Source organism: Bubalus kerabau, chromosome 7 (genome assembly GCF_029407905.1).
Source record: "Bubalus kerabau isolate K-KA32 ecotype Philippines breed swamp buffalo chromosome 7, PCC_UOA_SB_1v2, whole genome shotgun sequence".
NCBI classification, from domain to species: Eukaryota; Metazoa; Chordata; class Mammalia; order Artiodactyla; family Bovidae; genus Bubalus; species Bubalus kerabau.
This window is the reverse complement of record NC_073630.1, coordinates 41,536,721-41,553,470: the sequence shown is the minus strand read 5'-3', so window position 1 is coordinate 41,553,470 and position 16,750 is coordinate 41,536,721. Positions and strand designations below refer to the sequence as shown.

Here is a 16,750-nt window from a genome sequence, read left to right as displayed (position 1 = left end):
CTGTAGAATAGAATGGGCTTCCCAGGTGGTACTAGTGGTAAAGAACCTGGCTGCCAATGCAGGAGACTTAGAGATGTGGGTTCAGTCCTTGGGTTGGGAAGATCCCCTAGAGGAGGGCATGGCACTCCATTCTAGTATTCTTGCTGGGGAATCCCATAGACAGGGAACCTGGTGGGCTACAGTCCATAGGGTCACAAAGAGTTGGATGCAAGTGAAGCTGCTGAGCAGCAGCAGTAGTAGAGTAAAATAAAGTGACCTAAATGTTCATCAACAGATGAATGGATAACAAAGATATGGCATATATATGCAACAGAATACTAAGCCATAAAAGAATGAAAAATGCAGCAACATGGATGAACCTTAGAGGGTATTATGCTTATAAAATAAGTTAGAGAAAGACAAATAGTGCATATCATTTAAATGTGGCTTCTTAAAAATATGAAACTACTGAATATAACAAAAGAAATGGACTCACAGAGACAAAACTAGTGATTATCAGTGGGGAGAGAGAAGGGGAGGAGCAAGATAGATTTAGAGGTACAAACTATTGTGGAAAATAGTTTAAAATAGTTTTTACATAAACTATTGTGGAAAATAAAAAAGCTACATGGATGTATGGTACAATTCAGGGAATATGCCAATAACTATAAATGGAATATAATTTTTAAAAATTGTGAATCACTTTTTTGCACACCTGAAACTTATTTAATATTGTATATGAATTATACTTCAGTAAAAGGTTTTAAGACTATATGAGCTGATAAGAATTAACTTGGTATGTATTTTTAAGTTAAAAAACAGGAGGAAAAAGGGCAAATATGGTCTATTATTAATACAGAGTACATCATGTGAAATGCCAAGCTGGATGAAGCACAAGCTGGAATCAAGATTGCCGGAAGAAATATCAATAACCTCAGATAATGCAGATGCCACTGCCCTTATGGCAGAAAGCAAAGAGGAACTGAGGAGCTTCTTGATGGAAGTGAAAGGAGAGTGAAAAAGCTGGCTTAAAACTCCACCTTTAGGGAGGGAGGTTCAAAAGAGAGGGGATATATGTATACCTATGGCTGATTCATGTTGAGCTTTGACAGAAAACAGCAAAATTCTGTAAAGCAATTATCCTTCAATTAAAAAAAAAAACAAAACACCAAAAAACTCAACATTCAAAAAACTAAGATCATGGCATCCAGTCCTCTCATTTCATGGCAAATAGATGGGCAAACAATGGAAACAGTGGCAGACTTTATTTTGAGGGGCTCCAAAATCAGTGCAGATGGTGACTGCAGCCATGAAATTAAAAGACATTTGCTCCTTGGAAGAAAAGCTATGACCAACCTAAACAACATATTAAAAAACAGAGAGATTACCTTGCCGACAAAGTGCTTCTAGTCAAAGCTATGGTTTTTCCAGTAGTCATGTATGGATGTGACAGTTGGACCATTAAGAAGGCTGGGCGCCAAAGAATTGATGCTTTTGAACTGTGGTGTTGGAGAAGACTCTCGAGAGTCCCTTGGACTGCAAGGAGATCCAACCAGTCCATCCTGAAGGAAATCAGTCCTGAATATTCATTGGAAGAACTGATGCTGAAGCTGAAACTCCAATCCTTTGGCCAGCTGATGTGAAGAATTGACTTCTTGGAAAAGACCCAGATGCTGGGCAAGATCGAAGGCTGGAGGAGAAGGGGATGACAGGATGAGATGGTTGGATGGCATCACTGACTTGATGGACATGGGTTTGACCAGGCTCTGGGAGTTGATAATGGACAGGGAAGCCTGGCATGCTGCAGTCCATGGGGTCGCAGAGAGTCAGACATGACTGACCAAGTGAATTAAACTGAACTGATTGATAATCTTTTAGACAGAAGAGGAAAGAATATATGAGCATTTTCTTATTTTTATACAAGAAACACAAAAGGATAAACTAGAAACTGAAGAAATTTGGTTACTTTGGGAGTGGTGAAAATAAGTGAACCTTTTTTGAGACTTGTATGTTTTTGAGTTTTGAGACATGTTAATTTTGTACCTTTTTTAAAAATAAAATCAACAAGGATGTGATTGGGTAAAACAAAAAAGCAAATGAACCTAACTGTATTTCATATTGATAATACAGGAAAAATTAACTGAGATTACAAATATAGTACTCTGTTCTCAGTGGTATATATTTTAAGGATAAACATTTCAGTCATTATATTGGTGTGGTAATTTTGTGAGTTTTTACTGTTAAGGGAATAAAAATATGGAATGGGGAAAGAGAAGAACTCCATGGTTAAAGAGGTAACGATATGAACTAATGATTTAAATATATATATATATTTTAGCATTTATTAACTTTGCCTACTATAAAATTCTAGAAGCAGTGACACTACAGTAGCAATCACCACACTTACTCCAGTCCCTACCACAAGTAGGCTTCCTTGCTAGCTCAGTTGGCTAAGAGTCCACCTGCAAGACAGGAGACCCCGGTTTGGTCCTGGGTCAGGAAGATCCACTGGAGAAGAAACAGGCTACCCAGTCCAATATTCTTGGACTTCCCTTGTGGTTTAGCTGGTAAAGAATCTGCCTGCAATGTGGGAGACCTGGGTTTGATCCCTGGGTTGGGAAGATCCCCTGGAGAAGGGAAGGGCTACCCACTCCAGTATTCTGGCCTGGAGAATTCCATGGACTGTATAGTCTCAAAGAGTCAGGCACAACTAAACGACTTTCACTTTTACCACAAATAGCAAAAATAGGACATTTGGTTGATTCCAAGTCAGGAACAGGAAAAATAGAAAGCGGACAAGGAACATTTTTATATGCTAAAAAAAAGGAAGTCCTCAAGATACATCGAAAGTATATAATGACCAATATGAAGGGCTTTCCACTGGCCAGATTTGGAATCATTTGTGCATTAAAGTGAGTAATGAAGTCCTAGATAACATATTAGATAATAAGAAACAATCTATGTTCCTTTTTCATTGTGATAAAAAGAAACAAAACCAAAAAAGATGCGGGGGTCACAGAAGAGAACGCATTTCTTTTTTTCCTTTTTTCTTTATTTTTTTAAAGAATGCTACAGAAAAATAAGAGAATGGATCAGATCAGATCAGTTGCTCAGTCGTGTCTGACTCTTTGCGACCCCATGAATCGCAGCACGCCAGGCCTCCCTGTCCATCACCAACTCCCGGAGTTCACCCAGACTCACATCCATCAAGTCAGTGATGCCATCCAGCCATCTCCTCCTCTGTCGTCCCCTTCTCCTCTTGCCCCCAATCCCTCCCAGCATCAGAGTCTTTTCCAATGAGTCAACTCTTCGCATGACATGGCCAAAGTACTGGAGTTTCAGCTTTAGCATCATTCCTTCCAAAGTAATCCCAGATTCCAAAGAAATCTGATCTCCTTCAGAATGGACTGGTTGGATCGCCTTGCAGTCCAAGGGACTCTCAAGAGTCTTCTCCAACACCACAGTTCAAAAGCCACAGCTGGGTATTGTTTTTGCTTTGGCTCCATCCCTTCATTCTTTCTGGAGTTATTTCTCCACTGATCTCCAGTAGCATATTGGGCACCTACTGACCTGGGGAGTTTCTCTTTCAGTATCCTATCATTTTGCCTTTTCATACTGTTCATGGGGTTCTCAAGGCAAGAATGCTGAAGTGGTTTGCCATTCCCTTCTCCAGTGGACCACATTCTGTCAGATCTCTCCACCATGACCCGCCCATCTTGGGTTGCCCCACGGGCATGGCGTAGTTTCATTGAGTTAGACAAGGCTGTGGTCCTAGTGTGATTAGATTGACTAGTTTTCTGTGAGTATGGTTTCAGTATAGTGGACTTTAAAAAATTACTGGTTTGTAACCACTAGTATACCAGTTGCTTCTGGCAGAGATTACCAATTGATACAAAAACCATTAAGCAAATACAAGATTGTTGGGGAAGAGAATAATTATCAATACATTAAAATATTACTCCATAGATTACTAATTACAAAGGAGAAAATATAACTCTACAATGGAAATATTTGTTGGATAACCACCTTAAAGCTAATGATCAACATTACTAATGCTGGGATGAACTGGTATGATACATTAAGGAGGCATACCATCTGTGTACTCTTCCTGTCAAAAATGATTAACCTGAACTGAAATCTTAATGGAGCTAATCCAAACTTTAGGACAATATTACAAGATAAATAGCATCTTAAGGTTTTTTTTTTTTTTTTTCTTTCTTCTTTTTTTAAAAAGAAAAACAAACAGGAAAAAAACTAGGGAGACATGACAGTCAAATACAATATGGAACCTTAGATTGCAGCCTGAGGTTGGGGAAGAAAAGGTGTAAAGGAGATAAGGGGGAGAGTTGGGGACAATATTGTTTGTGTTAATTTTTTTGAAAGGGATGATGGCATTATAGTTATGTTTCATAATGTTGTTGTTGTTTATTACTCAATTAGAGTTAAAGCTTCGTGGTATCTACAGGTTTCAGATCCTTCACCCATAAATAACTTGTGTGTGTGAGTTTATATGTAAATCAAATGAAACAAAATGTCAGTAGTTGAATCTATAGAGGTAAAATTTTGTGGAAGTACATTGTATTCTTCATTCAACTTTTCTAAAGATTGAAATTTTTTAAAATAACTGTGGAAGAATAAAAGGCAAGGGCCAGAACTGTACACTGTCAGTGTACAACTGTCAGTAGTGCTGTAAGACTTCCCCTCCCTTCTTAGCTTTCATTATATCATTTTCTGATCTAATATGATATTTGTCATTAAGTGATATCAATGTATGTTAGAGCTCTTCATGTTATATAAAGTGCTATATCACTGTTAATTGTTGTTAATACATATCAAACATAGAAGGGAAATGGAGATGGAGAAAGAGAAGATAACAGAAACCATCATCCTGGCCTTTAAAATTTTTGTTGAATTAGTGACCAACATTTTCCACATTGACAGTCTCATAATTGAGACAACCTACACAGATATTCTTAGATTGATCCTAAGAGCAGCTCTCTCTCTTGGTAAGTAATAGCATTATATGTTACCTATCAGTGTAGAAGAATACTTAACAAAGGAGTGAATACAAGGAAGCTGGAATCAGTTGGTTCTGGTGATTCACATGTCTCCCATATGTAAAATATACTCACCCCTGACCAAGACTTCCAGAAGTCTTACTATAGTATCATCTCAAAAATCATGCTCTTGTTATCTAATTTAGTTTAGATACAAATGAAGTTCCTTGGGTGTAGTTCCTTTGGTATAGTTTCTCTTGATCTGTAGCCCTTTAAAAGTGAAAAGACAAATTACTTGCCCATACACACCCAACATACAGTGTTAGGACAGGCATAGGATAACCTCTGTAAACAAACCTGTTTGAAATGGGGAAATTGGGTGCACACAGGGATCACTGTTCCATAGCAATTCTGAAATCCAGCTGGGCAAATGTTGGAAGTTATTTGATTAGATCTTAAGAAATAATTCTTTATGGCTCATGAATCTACCCTTTAGGCTCAAAGTTCCACACTAATTTACCCTTTTTTCCTATTTTTCTTTTTTTTTTTAATTCAGATATAATTTGCATTCTATAAAATTTACTTTTTAAAGTGTAAAATTCAGTGGTTTTTAATATACTCATTCACAAAGTTTTGTGACCATTACCACTATCTGTAGGATATAGTCTTCATCCTTAAAAAACCCATTTTTAGATTAGCACTCATTCCTCATCATTCTCCTACTCTTCTCCAGGCTCTGACAATCACTAACAAATCTCTATCTCTAGATTTGCCTGTTTTAAACATTTCATATAAATGCAGTTGTACTATGCACAACCTTCATTTAGCATGCTTTTGAGGTTCATTATTCTGGTACATATCAGTTCTTTGTTTCCTTTTATGAATGAATAATACTCTATTGTATAAATATACTACATTTATATACTCACCAGTTGATGTTCATTTGGGTTGTTTCTACTTTGTGGTGGTTATGAATAATGCTGCTGTGAACATTCATACACATTTTTGACTGAATGTGTTTTCAGTTTTCTTGGTTATATACTTGGGGGTGGAATTTGCTGGGTCATATGATAATCCTTTGTTTACCTTTTTTAATGTGTTATCAAGGGCTTCCCTCGTAGCTCAGTTGGTTAAGAATCTGCCTGAAACACAGGAAACCTGGGTTCAAACCCTGGGTCAGGAAGATCCCCTTCCTGACCAGGAGAAGTCGGCTCTCCAGGAAACCAGGAGAAGGAAATAGCAACCCACTCCAGTATTCTTGCCTGGAAAATCCCATGGACAGAGGACCTGGTGGGCTATAGTCCACAGGATCACAACACAACTTAGTGACTAAACCACCACCACCATTGTGTTATCAAAGTGTATTTTCCAAAAGACTGCACCATTTTGCATTCCCACCTGTGGTGTATGAGGACTCAAATTTCTTCACATCCTCAGTTGTTCTTGTTATCTGCATTTATTATAATTCTCCTTCTAGGTGTGAAGTAATATCTCATTCTGGTTTTGATTTGCATTTCTTTAAAGACTAATGTGCTTTAGGGAAATGCATCTTGTCATGTGCTTACTGGTCATTAGTAATATCTTATTTGGAGAAATGCCTGCCCAAATCATTTTCTCCTTAATTGGGCATTTGTTTCTTTATTGTTGGGTTATAAAAGTTCTTTATATACTTGGAAAGTAGACCCTTATCAGACATGTGATTTGTAAATATTTACTCCTGTTCTGTGGACTGTATTCACTTATTGATAATTTCCTTTGAAGTACAAACATTTTAAATAATAATCAAGTTGTTTATATCTGTTTCATTGCTTGTGTTTTAGTGTCAGATCTAAGGAATCACTGATTTGATCTAAGGTCTTTATACTTATGTTTATAAGTAAATTTATACTTATGTTTTCTTTCAGATTTTTATAGTTTTAGGTCCTGTGCTTAGATCATTAATCCGTTTTGGGGTTAATTATTCTATATGGTATGAGGTAGAGGTCCAGCTTCATTATTTTGCATATAAATATCCAGTTGTCCTAAGCAAAACTTATTGAAAAGACAATTATTTTCTTCCTTGAATTTTCTTGGTACTCTTAACAAAAATAGATTAAGATATGTGTTCTTCGCATGAGTGCTGAGACTATTGTCTATTTTGTTCATTTTGAATTCCTGGAAAATACCTTAGTTCCTGGCATATAATAAGTTCTAAGGGATTTTGTTGAATGAATTATTGTTGTAGATCTCCTTCGGTTCTTTTAGGAAAATAGCTTCGATGAAGGCAAGCCTGGGAGGAAGGAATGAAGGGAGGGAAAAAAATTTTTTTAATAAATTAAGGGTTTATCTTGGGGCTCAGTTCTGCTCTATTGATCTATATGTCTATCCTTATGCCATTAACACCTACGCTTGGTTATTACACTTTTTAATAAGTTTTGATATGAGGAATTGCTAGTCTTCCAATTTATTTCTTTTTCAAGGTTGTTTTGGCTATTCTGGATTCCTTTCATTTCGATATGCATTTTAGAATCAGCTTGTCATTTTCTACAAAAATGCCAGCTAGGGCTCTGATAGAGATTGTGTTAAATCTGTTGATCAATTTGGGGAATATTATCATGTTAACAGTATTAAATCTTCCAGTTCATGAACACAGGACGTATTTCTGTTTATTTAGGTTCTCTTTATGCTTTGTCAGACTTATTTTTCTTCTTTGTAATATGTTGTAAATGAAATTATTTTCCTAATTATTTCATTTTGGAATTGCTTAGTGCCATTGTATAGAAGTAAAATCGATTTTTGTATATTGACATGGCATTCTGTGACCTTGCTGAACTTAATTGGTTCTAAAATTTTGTGTGTGTGGATTCTGTAGAAATTCCTATATACAACATTGCATTATCTATAAAGAGAGTTTTACTTCTAATTTTTCAATCCAAATGGCCTTTACCTCCTTTTCTTGCCTAATTGCACTGGCTAGAACCTCCAGTACATGTTGAATAGAAATGGTGAGAGCATATGTCCTTTTCTTGTTCTGATAGTTTTGGGCAAACTTTCACTCTTTCACCATTAAATATGATGTTATTGTAGATTTTTCATAGATGCCCTTTCTTAGATTGAGGTAATTTCCTTCTATTCCTAGTTTGTTCAGTGTTTTTATCATGGAAAGGTTATAAAGTGCTTTTCTACATCTGGAGATTATTAATGTGGCTTTTGTCCTTTGTTAATATGTTATATTACATTGCTTGACTGGTTTTTATATGTTAAACTAACCTTGCATCTTGGGGATAAATCCCACTTGGTATTGATGTATAATCCTTTTTATTGTGTCTTGCTAGTTTCTGTTTGATAGGAGAGTTGACCCTCAAACATGTGGTAGATAGAGTCTGACCCTTTGTACAACCAAAAATTCATGTATAACTTACTGTCAGCCCTCTGAATTTGTAGTTCCACATCCACTAAGATTCAACCAACCACAAATTGTGTAGTACTGTAGTATCTGCTGTTGAAAAAAAATCCACGTATACGGATTCTTGACCAGCTGAGCTACGAGGAAAGCCCCAACAACAACATAGCTCAAAACCATGTTGCTTCAGGGTCAACTGGATTTTTTGTCTATTCATAATGGATAGTTTTCATTTGATTTGGTAGTTTTCTTTTTGTGTGGTTTCTTTGTCTGGTTTTGCTATCAGGCTAACACTGCCCTCATAGGATGGGTTGGGAAGTGTTCCTTCCTCATCTCTTTTTTTGGAGTTTGTGAAGGATTAGTTTTAATTCTTCTTTAAATGTCTAATAGAATTCACCAGTAAATCTATCTGTTCCTGGGCTTTTCTTTGTGACAAGAGTTTTGCTACTAATTCAGTCTCTTTACTTGTATGTCTGTTCAAGTTTTTTATTACTTCTTGAGTGAGTTTGATAGTTTTTGTCTTTCTAGGAATTTGGCCTTTTCATATAGGATATCTAATTTGTTGATATGTAGCTTTTTTTTCTGTAGTATTTCTTTATTACTTTTTTGTGTTTCTTTAATGTTAATGGTGATATCTCTTTCTTCATTTCTAATTTTACAAATTTAAATCTTTATTTTTTTTCTTGGTCAATTTTTTTTAATCTTTTCAAAGAATCAATTTTTGGTTTTATTGATCTTCTCTTTATCTTACCTTGTCTTGCCTTTCCCTTCTCCTATTTAATATTTTCTGCTCTAACTTTTAATTTATTTCTTCCTCTATTCTTGCTTTGGGTTTAATTTTCAAATCATTTTCTCTTAAGGAGGGCTAGGTTGAGTTGAATTTTTTAATATCTATGTTTATTGCCTTAAGTTGCTCTCTAATCACTGTTTTAGCTTCATCACATACCTTTTGGTATGTTGTTTTCCTTTTCAGTCATTTGGGAGTTGATTGGTGTTGAGCATCTTTTTCCATGTTCGGTCATTCTGCTGTTTGCAGGATACTTCAGTTCCTCTCCTTGTGAGCCTCCTCAGTGCCACAATTTTCTCCAGAGTGAGTGATGAGAGAGCAAGAGGGCAGAATAGAAGGGGGTGATAGTGAACATCAGTGTTCAGAGTATCCAGGATAGACGCCATATTCTCTTATAACCTAATCTTGGAAGTGACGTACACTTTTGCAGTATGTTATTTTAATCTCACATTTCACCCTTCATGCAATGTGGAAGGGACTATGCAACACTGGAGACCAGGAGGTGAAGTGGGAATCATTAAGAACCATCTTGAAACTGGCCACCACAAAGAACTTGCTAAATTCTTGAATTTGTTAAATTTGAAAAATAAAGAGATAGGGCAAAAATAAATTATTTCTGTCTTCTTAGGGGCATACCATTTCCATGTGGCAACATATTTTCTCTTCTAGCCCAGTGTTTATTAGTTGCCTAACTTTTGAAACCATTTGAGTGTATATCCCTGACCAAGATCTTTAGTTAATTCATTTTTTTGTAATTGTGACCACTTGTGCAAGAAATCTAGAAGGCTCACTAACTAATTAGCAACTGAGCAGCATTTTCTTTATCTCTTTATCTTTTTAAATCGTATTTGGTTTTTTGCTGTTTGCCAAGGCTTTTGGTTTTACACATAGATGTATTCCTAATATAAACAAGCAAAAACTGAGTAGATGAATAACTGAGCTCTAAACTCAACTGTTGCCTGGAAAATCCTGTGGACGGAGGAGCCTGGTAGGCTGCAGTCCATGAGGTCGCTAAGAGTCGGACACGACTGAGTGACTTCACTTTGACTTTTCACCCTCCTGCATTGGAGAAGGAAATGGCAACCCACTACAGTGTTCTTGCCTGGAGAATCCCAGGGACGGTGGAGCCTGATGGGCTGCCGTCTATGGGGTCACACAGAGTCGGACACAACTGAAGCGACTTTGCAAACTCAACTCTAAAGTGTAGCTCTAGTCATATGATATGAATGTGATCATATTTCTGTCCCTTTTTTATAAATTTAATCATTTTGAATTTATAAAGTGGCATTAGCCAGTAAATTACAGGTCAGTTAACCGAAATACATAGAAGTAAATCCAGTATCTCCTTTTAACACATAATGCAAAGCGAGATTAGGTTTGGAAAAATGACGGAGAAACAGTTTGCGGAAAACCTTCAAGGATTCCTGAAGGAAGTCATCAAGAAATAGTATTAATTAGGAATCCTTCTGTGTAACATAGAAATCTCTTGCTTTGATATTAATCACTTTAGTTAGGTTACATATGCTAATACTGTCTATTCTGGATCAGAATATATCACATGGGCTTAGAAATTATGTCCTTTGTATTTTCCAAGCTAATTAATAATGTATGTATTAACCTAGTTAATATTTCTACTTAGTTGACATTTTATGATTTAAATAATATATAACTGCTCAGCCTGAATCTTCTTGTTTCTCTTGTTATGTTCACTACAATCTAAGATAACAGTGTAGTTAATGTCAGTTATTAAAATGCCAAGTATAAGAACTCAGTATTTTATCTACAATCTCATACAATCTTAAAATATCCTGTGAGCAAGCCCTATTATGATTTCCAAAGTTCTGTTATTTCCATTTTATGAACAGAGAAACTAAAATATGGAGGGGTGTTTAACTAACCTAAATTTATAAAGATGGCTAAGATTTCAATCTGTCAGTCTTTTTTCATTAAAATTTTGTTGATGTACAATATTATTTTAGTTTCAGGTATACTATGGGATGATTTGACATACATGATGTAATGATCACCACAATAAATTTAGTAACAGTCTGTCCCCATACAAAGTTATTTCAATACCATGGGCCATACACCTTGTATTACATATTCTCACTTACATGTGGAACCTAAGAAACAAAACAAAGTGAAACAGATTCATAGTTACAGAGAACAAACAAGTGGTTGCCAGAGGAGAGAGGGGTGTTGGGGGATGAATAAGTGAAGAGGGGGAAATTAAGAGGTACAAACCTCCAGTTTTAAAATAAATATGCCATAGGGATATAATATATACAACTGACCCTTGAACAAAATGGGAGTTCAGAGCATTGACCCTCTGCATGGTCAAAACTCTTAACTTTATAGTGGGCCCTTCATATTTGGGCTTCCACATCTACAGATTGAACCAACTATGGATTGTGTAGTACTGTAGTGTATATTTATTGGAAAAAAAATTCATGTCTATGTGCACTTCTACAGTTCAAACTCATGTTGTTTAAGGGTCAAGTGTATAGGCAAGTCTTTCTTTTTAGTACCCTAGAACAACTAGTGCCTCTCTTCCCTACTCGGTTCTAAACAAAGAATAAATATGAGAATTAAATATTAGTTTTTTTATAAGCCCATAATCCCGCCTCAGATGTTTTTTTCAGAATTCAAAATTGTTTTAAAAGAGCTAATATTAAGGAGATGTTTATTGTGCAACATCTCTGCTGCTGCTGCTAAGTTGCTTCAGTTGTGTCCAACATCTCTAGCAGATCCAAAAAAGCACCCTGTGATCAAATATATTGATACTTCTGCAAGACCATAAACAGATTGATGTCAGTTTAGATCGCATTTTGCTAATCAGATATGATGGTGATCAAGGTGGAGGTAGTTTGTTGCCTTTCCTCACCTTTATAAAAATAGTTGCTGGTTGGAGGATTTGCCTTCAGATCTCTTAGGCACTCCAACTAAGACGACATAAGCCTTCAATCTCAGACAGCTCAGAATCAAGGCAGGTCTGTTCACACAACACTGATTTGTCTGGGTAAGAGTTGAGGTGGTAATGAGCAGAAAATTAATATCTCTAGAAGTAGGCCCACTTCCGAAGAGGAAGTACAGAGACTCACCAGATAAAGCTTAGTCATCCTTCCCATTTCACCAGTCATTCTACCTCTGAAGGAGCACGGTAAATAAAAGGATTGGGGTGAAACCAGTAGTATGTCTTTGGAAAAACCACCACTACCACCCAATATCAGTACTCTTTTTTACTTATTATATACTGTGTTTATAAATTTATTTATTCCATACTTCTTACTATAAAATAATTTAGTTGTTTTTACCTCTTGTCCAGGTTTCAAGCAGAAATGTATATGACTACTTACCTTTATTTTGGTTATAGCTGACCAACATGTTTTGGGATCAAGGACTGATTAAGACTCTCAATAATGGTATTACTGTTTCTATAGGGGAATCTTAGTGGATGCGTGCTGAAATATTTAGGAGTGAAATGCCATAATTTTGCAATTTACTTTACAGTAGTTCTACAAACCAGAAAGTAAAAAGAATGTGAATATGGCAGCATACTGACAATTCTTGAATCTTGGTTGAGGCTCTCTGTGTCATTGTAGTGTTAATTTTTTCTTTATGACTGAAATGTCTTGATATGAAAAGTTGAGAAAGAAAAAATCCTTGATGACATTCAGGCTCTACATATTTGACAGGATTAATGGTAATAAACAGTTAACAGAGTTTAGACGTTTTCTTTAATAGTTAATGTGTGTACCTACTCTACTATATTAAAATTTGCTTGATTACTTATATATACAATTTATGTTCACATACTAAGTTTTAATATCTTTTACAATTCATTTGAATTAAAACTGAAAATAAGCTATCTCATTTTATGTCTAGTTCTTTATATTTTAATTTGGGGCCAAAAATGTTTATTTTGAAGAAATAATTAAATAGCCAAGTTTGGGGTTAATATATTCTCGTAATACTAATTAAATCTACAAGGTTTTTGTTGCTAAGTTACAGAAACCATTCGCAATTATGGACTTCCTCTGAGACTTCTGAAATCATTAATTTGTAGTTAAGATAAATTTAAACATTGGTATTTTGTATTCTCTTTTTAATTCTTACTGTATTTATTTCTTCCCTAGATCTTCCTCAGAACTGTGATCCTAACATTCCCCTAGTTGCTCAGGAATTAATGAAAAAGATGATACGTCAGTTTGCAATTGAGTATATTTCAAAAAGTGGTAAAATTCAAGAGAATAGAAATGGTTCAATTGGACCAAGTCTGATATGTAAAAGTATCCAAATGAATCAAGCAGAAAACTCCCTTCAGGAAGAGCAGGAAGGCCCCTTAGACCTCACTGTGAATCGAATGCAAGAACAAAATACTCAGCAAGGTAAGATTTGTGTGTGTGTATGTGATGTATGATTTTAATATTCTTAAGTATATATATATGTATATATATAACCATATATTCACAGAGAAATTTAAAAGTAATATTACTTGAAATTAGTCTGTAACATTGACTAGAGAGAAGTGCTAAATTAAAACTTTTGTATTACATTTGACTTTTGTTTATAAAAGGAGAAGTGAAAGTTTCTCTACCCTCTTTTCACAATAAAGTGTATGGTGAGAGAATCCTAACAAGCAACCTAAAAGGAAAGTATACAAATAAAAAGATGTATATGATAAAAATGAATTTTTGTAATGTACACCTGAGAACATTCATTAAGCACTTTTGTTCTTCAGTTTTTCACACTTAGGTCAAAAATTTAAAACTGATGGATAATAGTCAATTGTTTATGATGTCACTAGGGAAAGAGAAAAGTTAATACCTTAATAAACATAATGTAAATAATTATATAGAGAGACACATTTTTCAAAAGCATGAATGACGAAACTGTGCTGATCTTATCTGATCATTATTTAAAGGAAGAATTGTGATTCTCAGAGGAAAAGAAGGAAGAGCCTTAAAGTGCTTGTTCAGTTCAGTTCAGTCGCTCAGTGGAGGATGCCAAATAAGTGTTTGCCTAGAGAAGAGAGAACAAATAGCTTTTGTTAATACAAATTAGGGATAGTGTTGTCAGGCCTCAAAACCAGAAAAATGTTAGCATTAAGTTTGATTGCAGAAGGCAATGTGGTGTTTGAGGCTCTAGAGAAGAGTGCATTACTCAGTATTTAAAGACGATCATCTTTTCAGTGTGTAAAACAGATTAAAATTGAGAGAGGCTGAAATATGGAAATATTTTTCTTTTTGCTTCCTTAATTTTAGGTTTTATAAAATTGAGAGAGGCTGAAATATGGAAATATTTTTCTTTTTGCTTTCTTAATTTTAGGTTTTATGAGTTTATTTATGTAGAAAGATATGAAAAATTTGAGATAATAAGACAGGTTGGTTATAAGACAGAGAAAGAAATGTTGAAGATGATTTTAATAGAAGGCTTAAGGGCAAAATATATCAATACATTGAATTTTGAAAGTTAGAAAGTATGGGAATTTTAGTATCGCCGCTTATTTTGTTACATTTCAATGATTCACCTCTTAAATCTTTCTCCTTTGTGGGAAGCAGTTCAGTGTTATAAACAGACTTAAACATAGGCTTTGGTATCTGTGACAGACTTGTGGTTGAAATCCCTGCTCTGCTACTTAAATTACACGAAGTGTTAACTTTCTGTCAGTTTTAATTTCCTCACTTGTTACTTGGCAATAATATAACAAACTCATTGGGGCAATATGAAAGTTAAATATAAAATAACCACCTCATAAAAGATACTCAAACATTAGTCCTTCCATACTCTATTTCTTGTTCCATACTACCACAGAAGAGAAGCCTTCGAAGTCTCTAAAATTTTTATCGTTATTCCACTATGTAAGACTGAACTTTCTCTGAATGATCCAATGAGCAGAATTAGGATCACTACCTAGAGATTAGGTGGAAATAGATTTTAGAACCATATAAGAAAGAATATTTCTAAGGATCAGACTTTTTTTTTTAAAGAGGAACGAGAAAAATGATTCCCTGCTTGCCTTATCATTAGAGGCATTCAGAAGCATCACCTGATTGGTTGGAATAGATGACATTTTAAAAGTAAATTTCTAGTTCTTATATTCTGTGATTCTGTGAATTCAAGTGATAAGGCATGTCCAAGTATATATAGAAAATAGTTACTACATTAATGTGAACTTTTTTGATATTGTAATTATTTGAACATTCTGAGGTTGCGAGGATTAATGATGGATATAAATGTGTAAATAGTCTTCTTGATTATAATTTTGAAGGATGATTTGTGATATGAGATTTCAGTGTTATTACTTGAGGACAAAATCATATAGTTTAATGTGGCTTATAGAGTAGAGAGCAAGGGAGAGAATAGTAGCAGGTGAGACTAAAAAAATATAAGATTATGAGAAAAACATATAGGAAATATTAAGGATTTTGACTTTTCTTACAACCATGGAAAGCTGCTATGTTTCTTTAAGCAGAGAGTAGTAAAATTAGATCCTCTTTTATAAAACTATTCTGCTGTGGTAGAAATTGGTAAGCTCTAACTTTGCCTACTTGCATACCAGTTTTTTTTAATAGAGCACATAACCTCTGATGCTTTTGTGTGTGCATGCACATGTGTGTGTGTATGTATACACACCAGTACTTTATATGTACTAATATTTTCACAAATTAATATTTTTTTAAGGTTGAAATAAAGATATTATAAACCATTTTCAAATGTCTTGCTAATCATGGCAACTTCACCCTCAGTGTCACACAGTGTAGACTTTAAAGTGTTTCATTAGTAATAATACAAGGTATAAATCCTTACTTCATATAGTTTCTTAAGACCTAAAAAAATGTTTGGACTGACTTCACTGTCCATACCTTATGATATAATTAATAAAATGGTCATATTAGTAGTAGCAGGATTAGTTCTGCCTTTGTGTATTTTTTGCTAGTACTTACTTTTTTTACATTATTCTTACTCTGTTATTTTGCAACAATACACATTTAAGTCATTTGCTCATTTTGTCAGTTATTTTATTCAAATTAGATGCTGTAATCTGTAATTCCAACAATAATGTGGCCATAAATAATGTGGATAATTTGTGGATTGTCTGACCTGTACATCTGTAAAATTACTATCTCAAATGGTGTTATAGGAAACTTAAAGCAATAGATAATTCTTATCTTTTAAAGACTATTTTAAAAAAAGAAGAGAGAAATATTACTGTCATCTTGAGTCATCAAAATGAAGTACAGATAACAAAAGAAAGAAAAAATGCCAACTAGTCTTATTTACAAATGTAGGTGCAAAAATTCTAAACATTAGCAAATTGAATATGCTGCTGCTGCTAAGTCGCTTCAGTCGTGTCCAACTCTGTGCGACCCCATAGACGGCAGCCTACCAGGCTCCACCATCCCTGGGATTCTCCAGGCAAGAACACTGGAGTGGGTTGCCATTTCCTTCTCCAATGCATGAAAGTGAAAAGTGAAAGTGAAGTCGCTCAGTCGTGTCCAACTCCTAGCTACCCCATGGACTGCAGCCCACCAGGCTCCTCCATCCATGGGATTTTCCAGGCAAGCAAATTGAACATAGTGAAGTATAAAAACATTATAAATA

General features: G+C 34.9%; 1 protein-coding gene across 16 annotated transcripts in view; it reads left to right on the top strand.

Annotated features, from left to right (window-relative positions):
• LCORL (ligand dependent nuclear receptor corepressor like) overlaps nucleotides 1-16,750 on the top strand; it is a 175,030-nt gene that overhangs the window by 104,287 nt on the left and 53,993 nt on the right. For 14 of the 16 annotated variants that reach the window (XM_055588099.1, XM_055588100.1, XM_055588091.1 and 11 more), the window contains one exon: nucleotides 13,282-13,533. The exons of 1 other annotated variant lie outside the window; for it this stretch is intronic. In XM_055588099.1, the coding sequence (XP_055444074.1) occupies nucleotides 13,282-13,533 (252 nt within the window). Of the gene's footprint in view, nucleotides 1-13,281; nucleotides 13,534-16,750 lie in introns of those variants that run through there. One more of the 16 variants, XM_055588108.1, reaches the window with a different exon arrangement.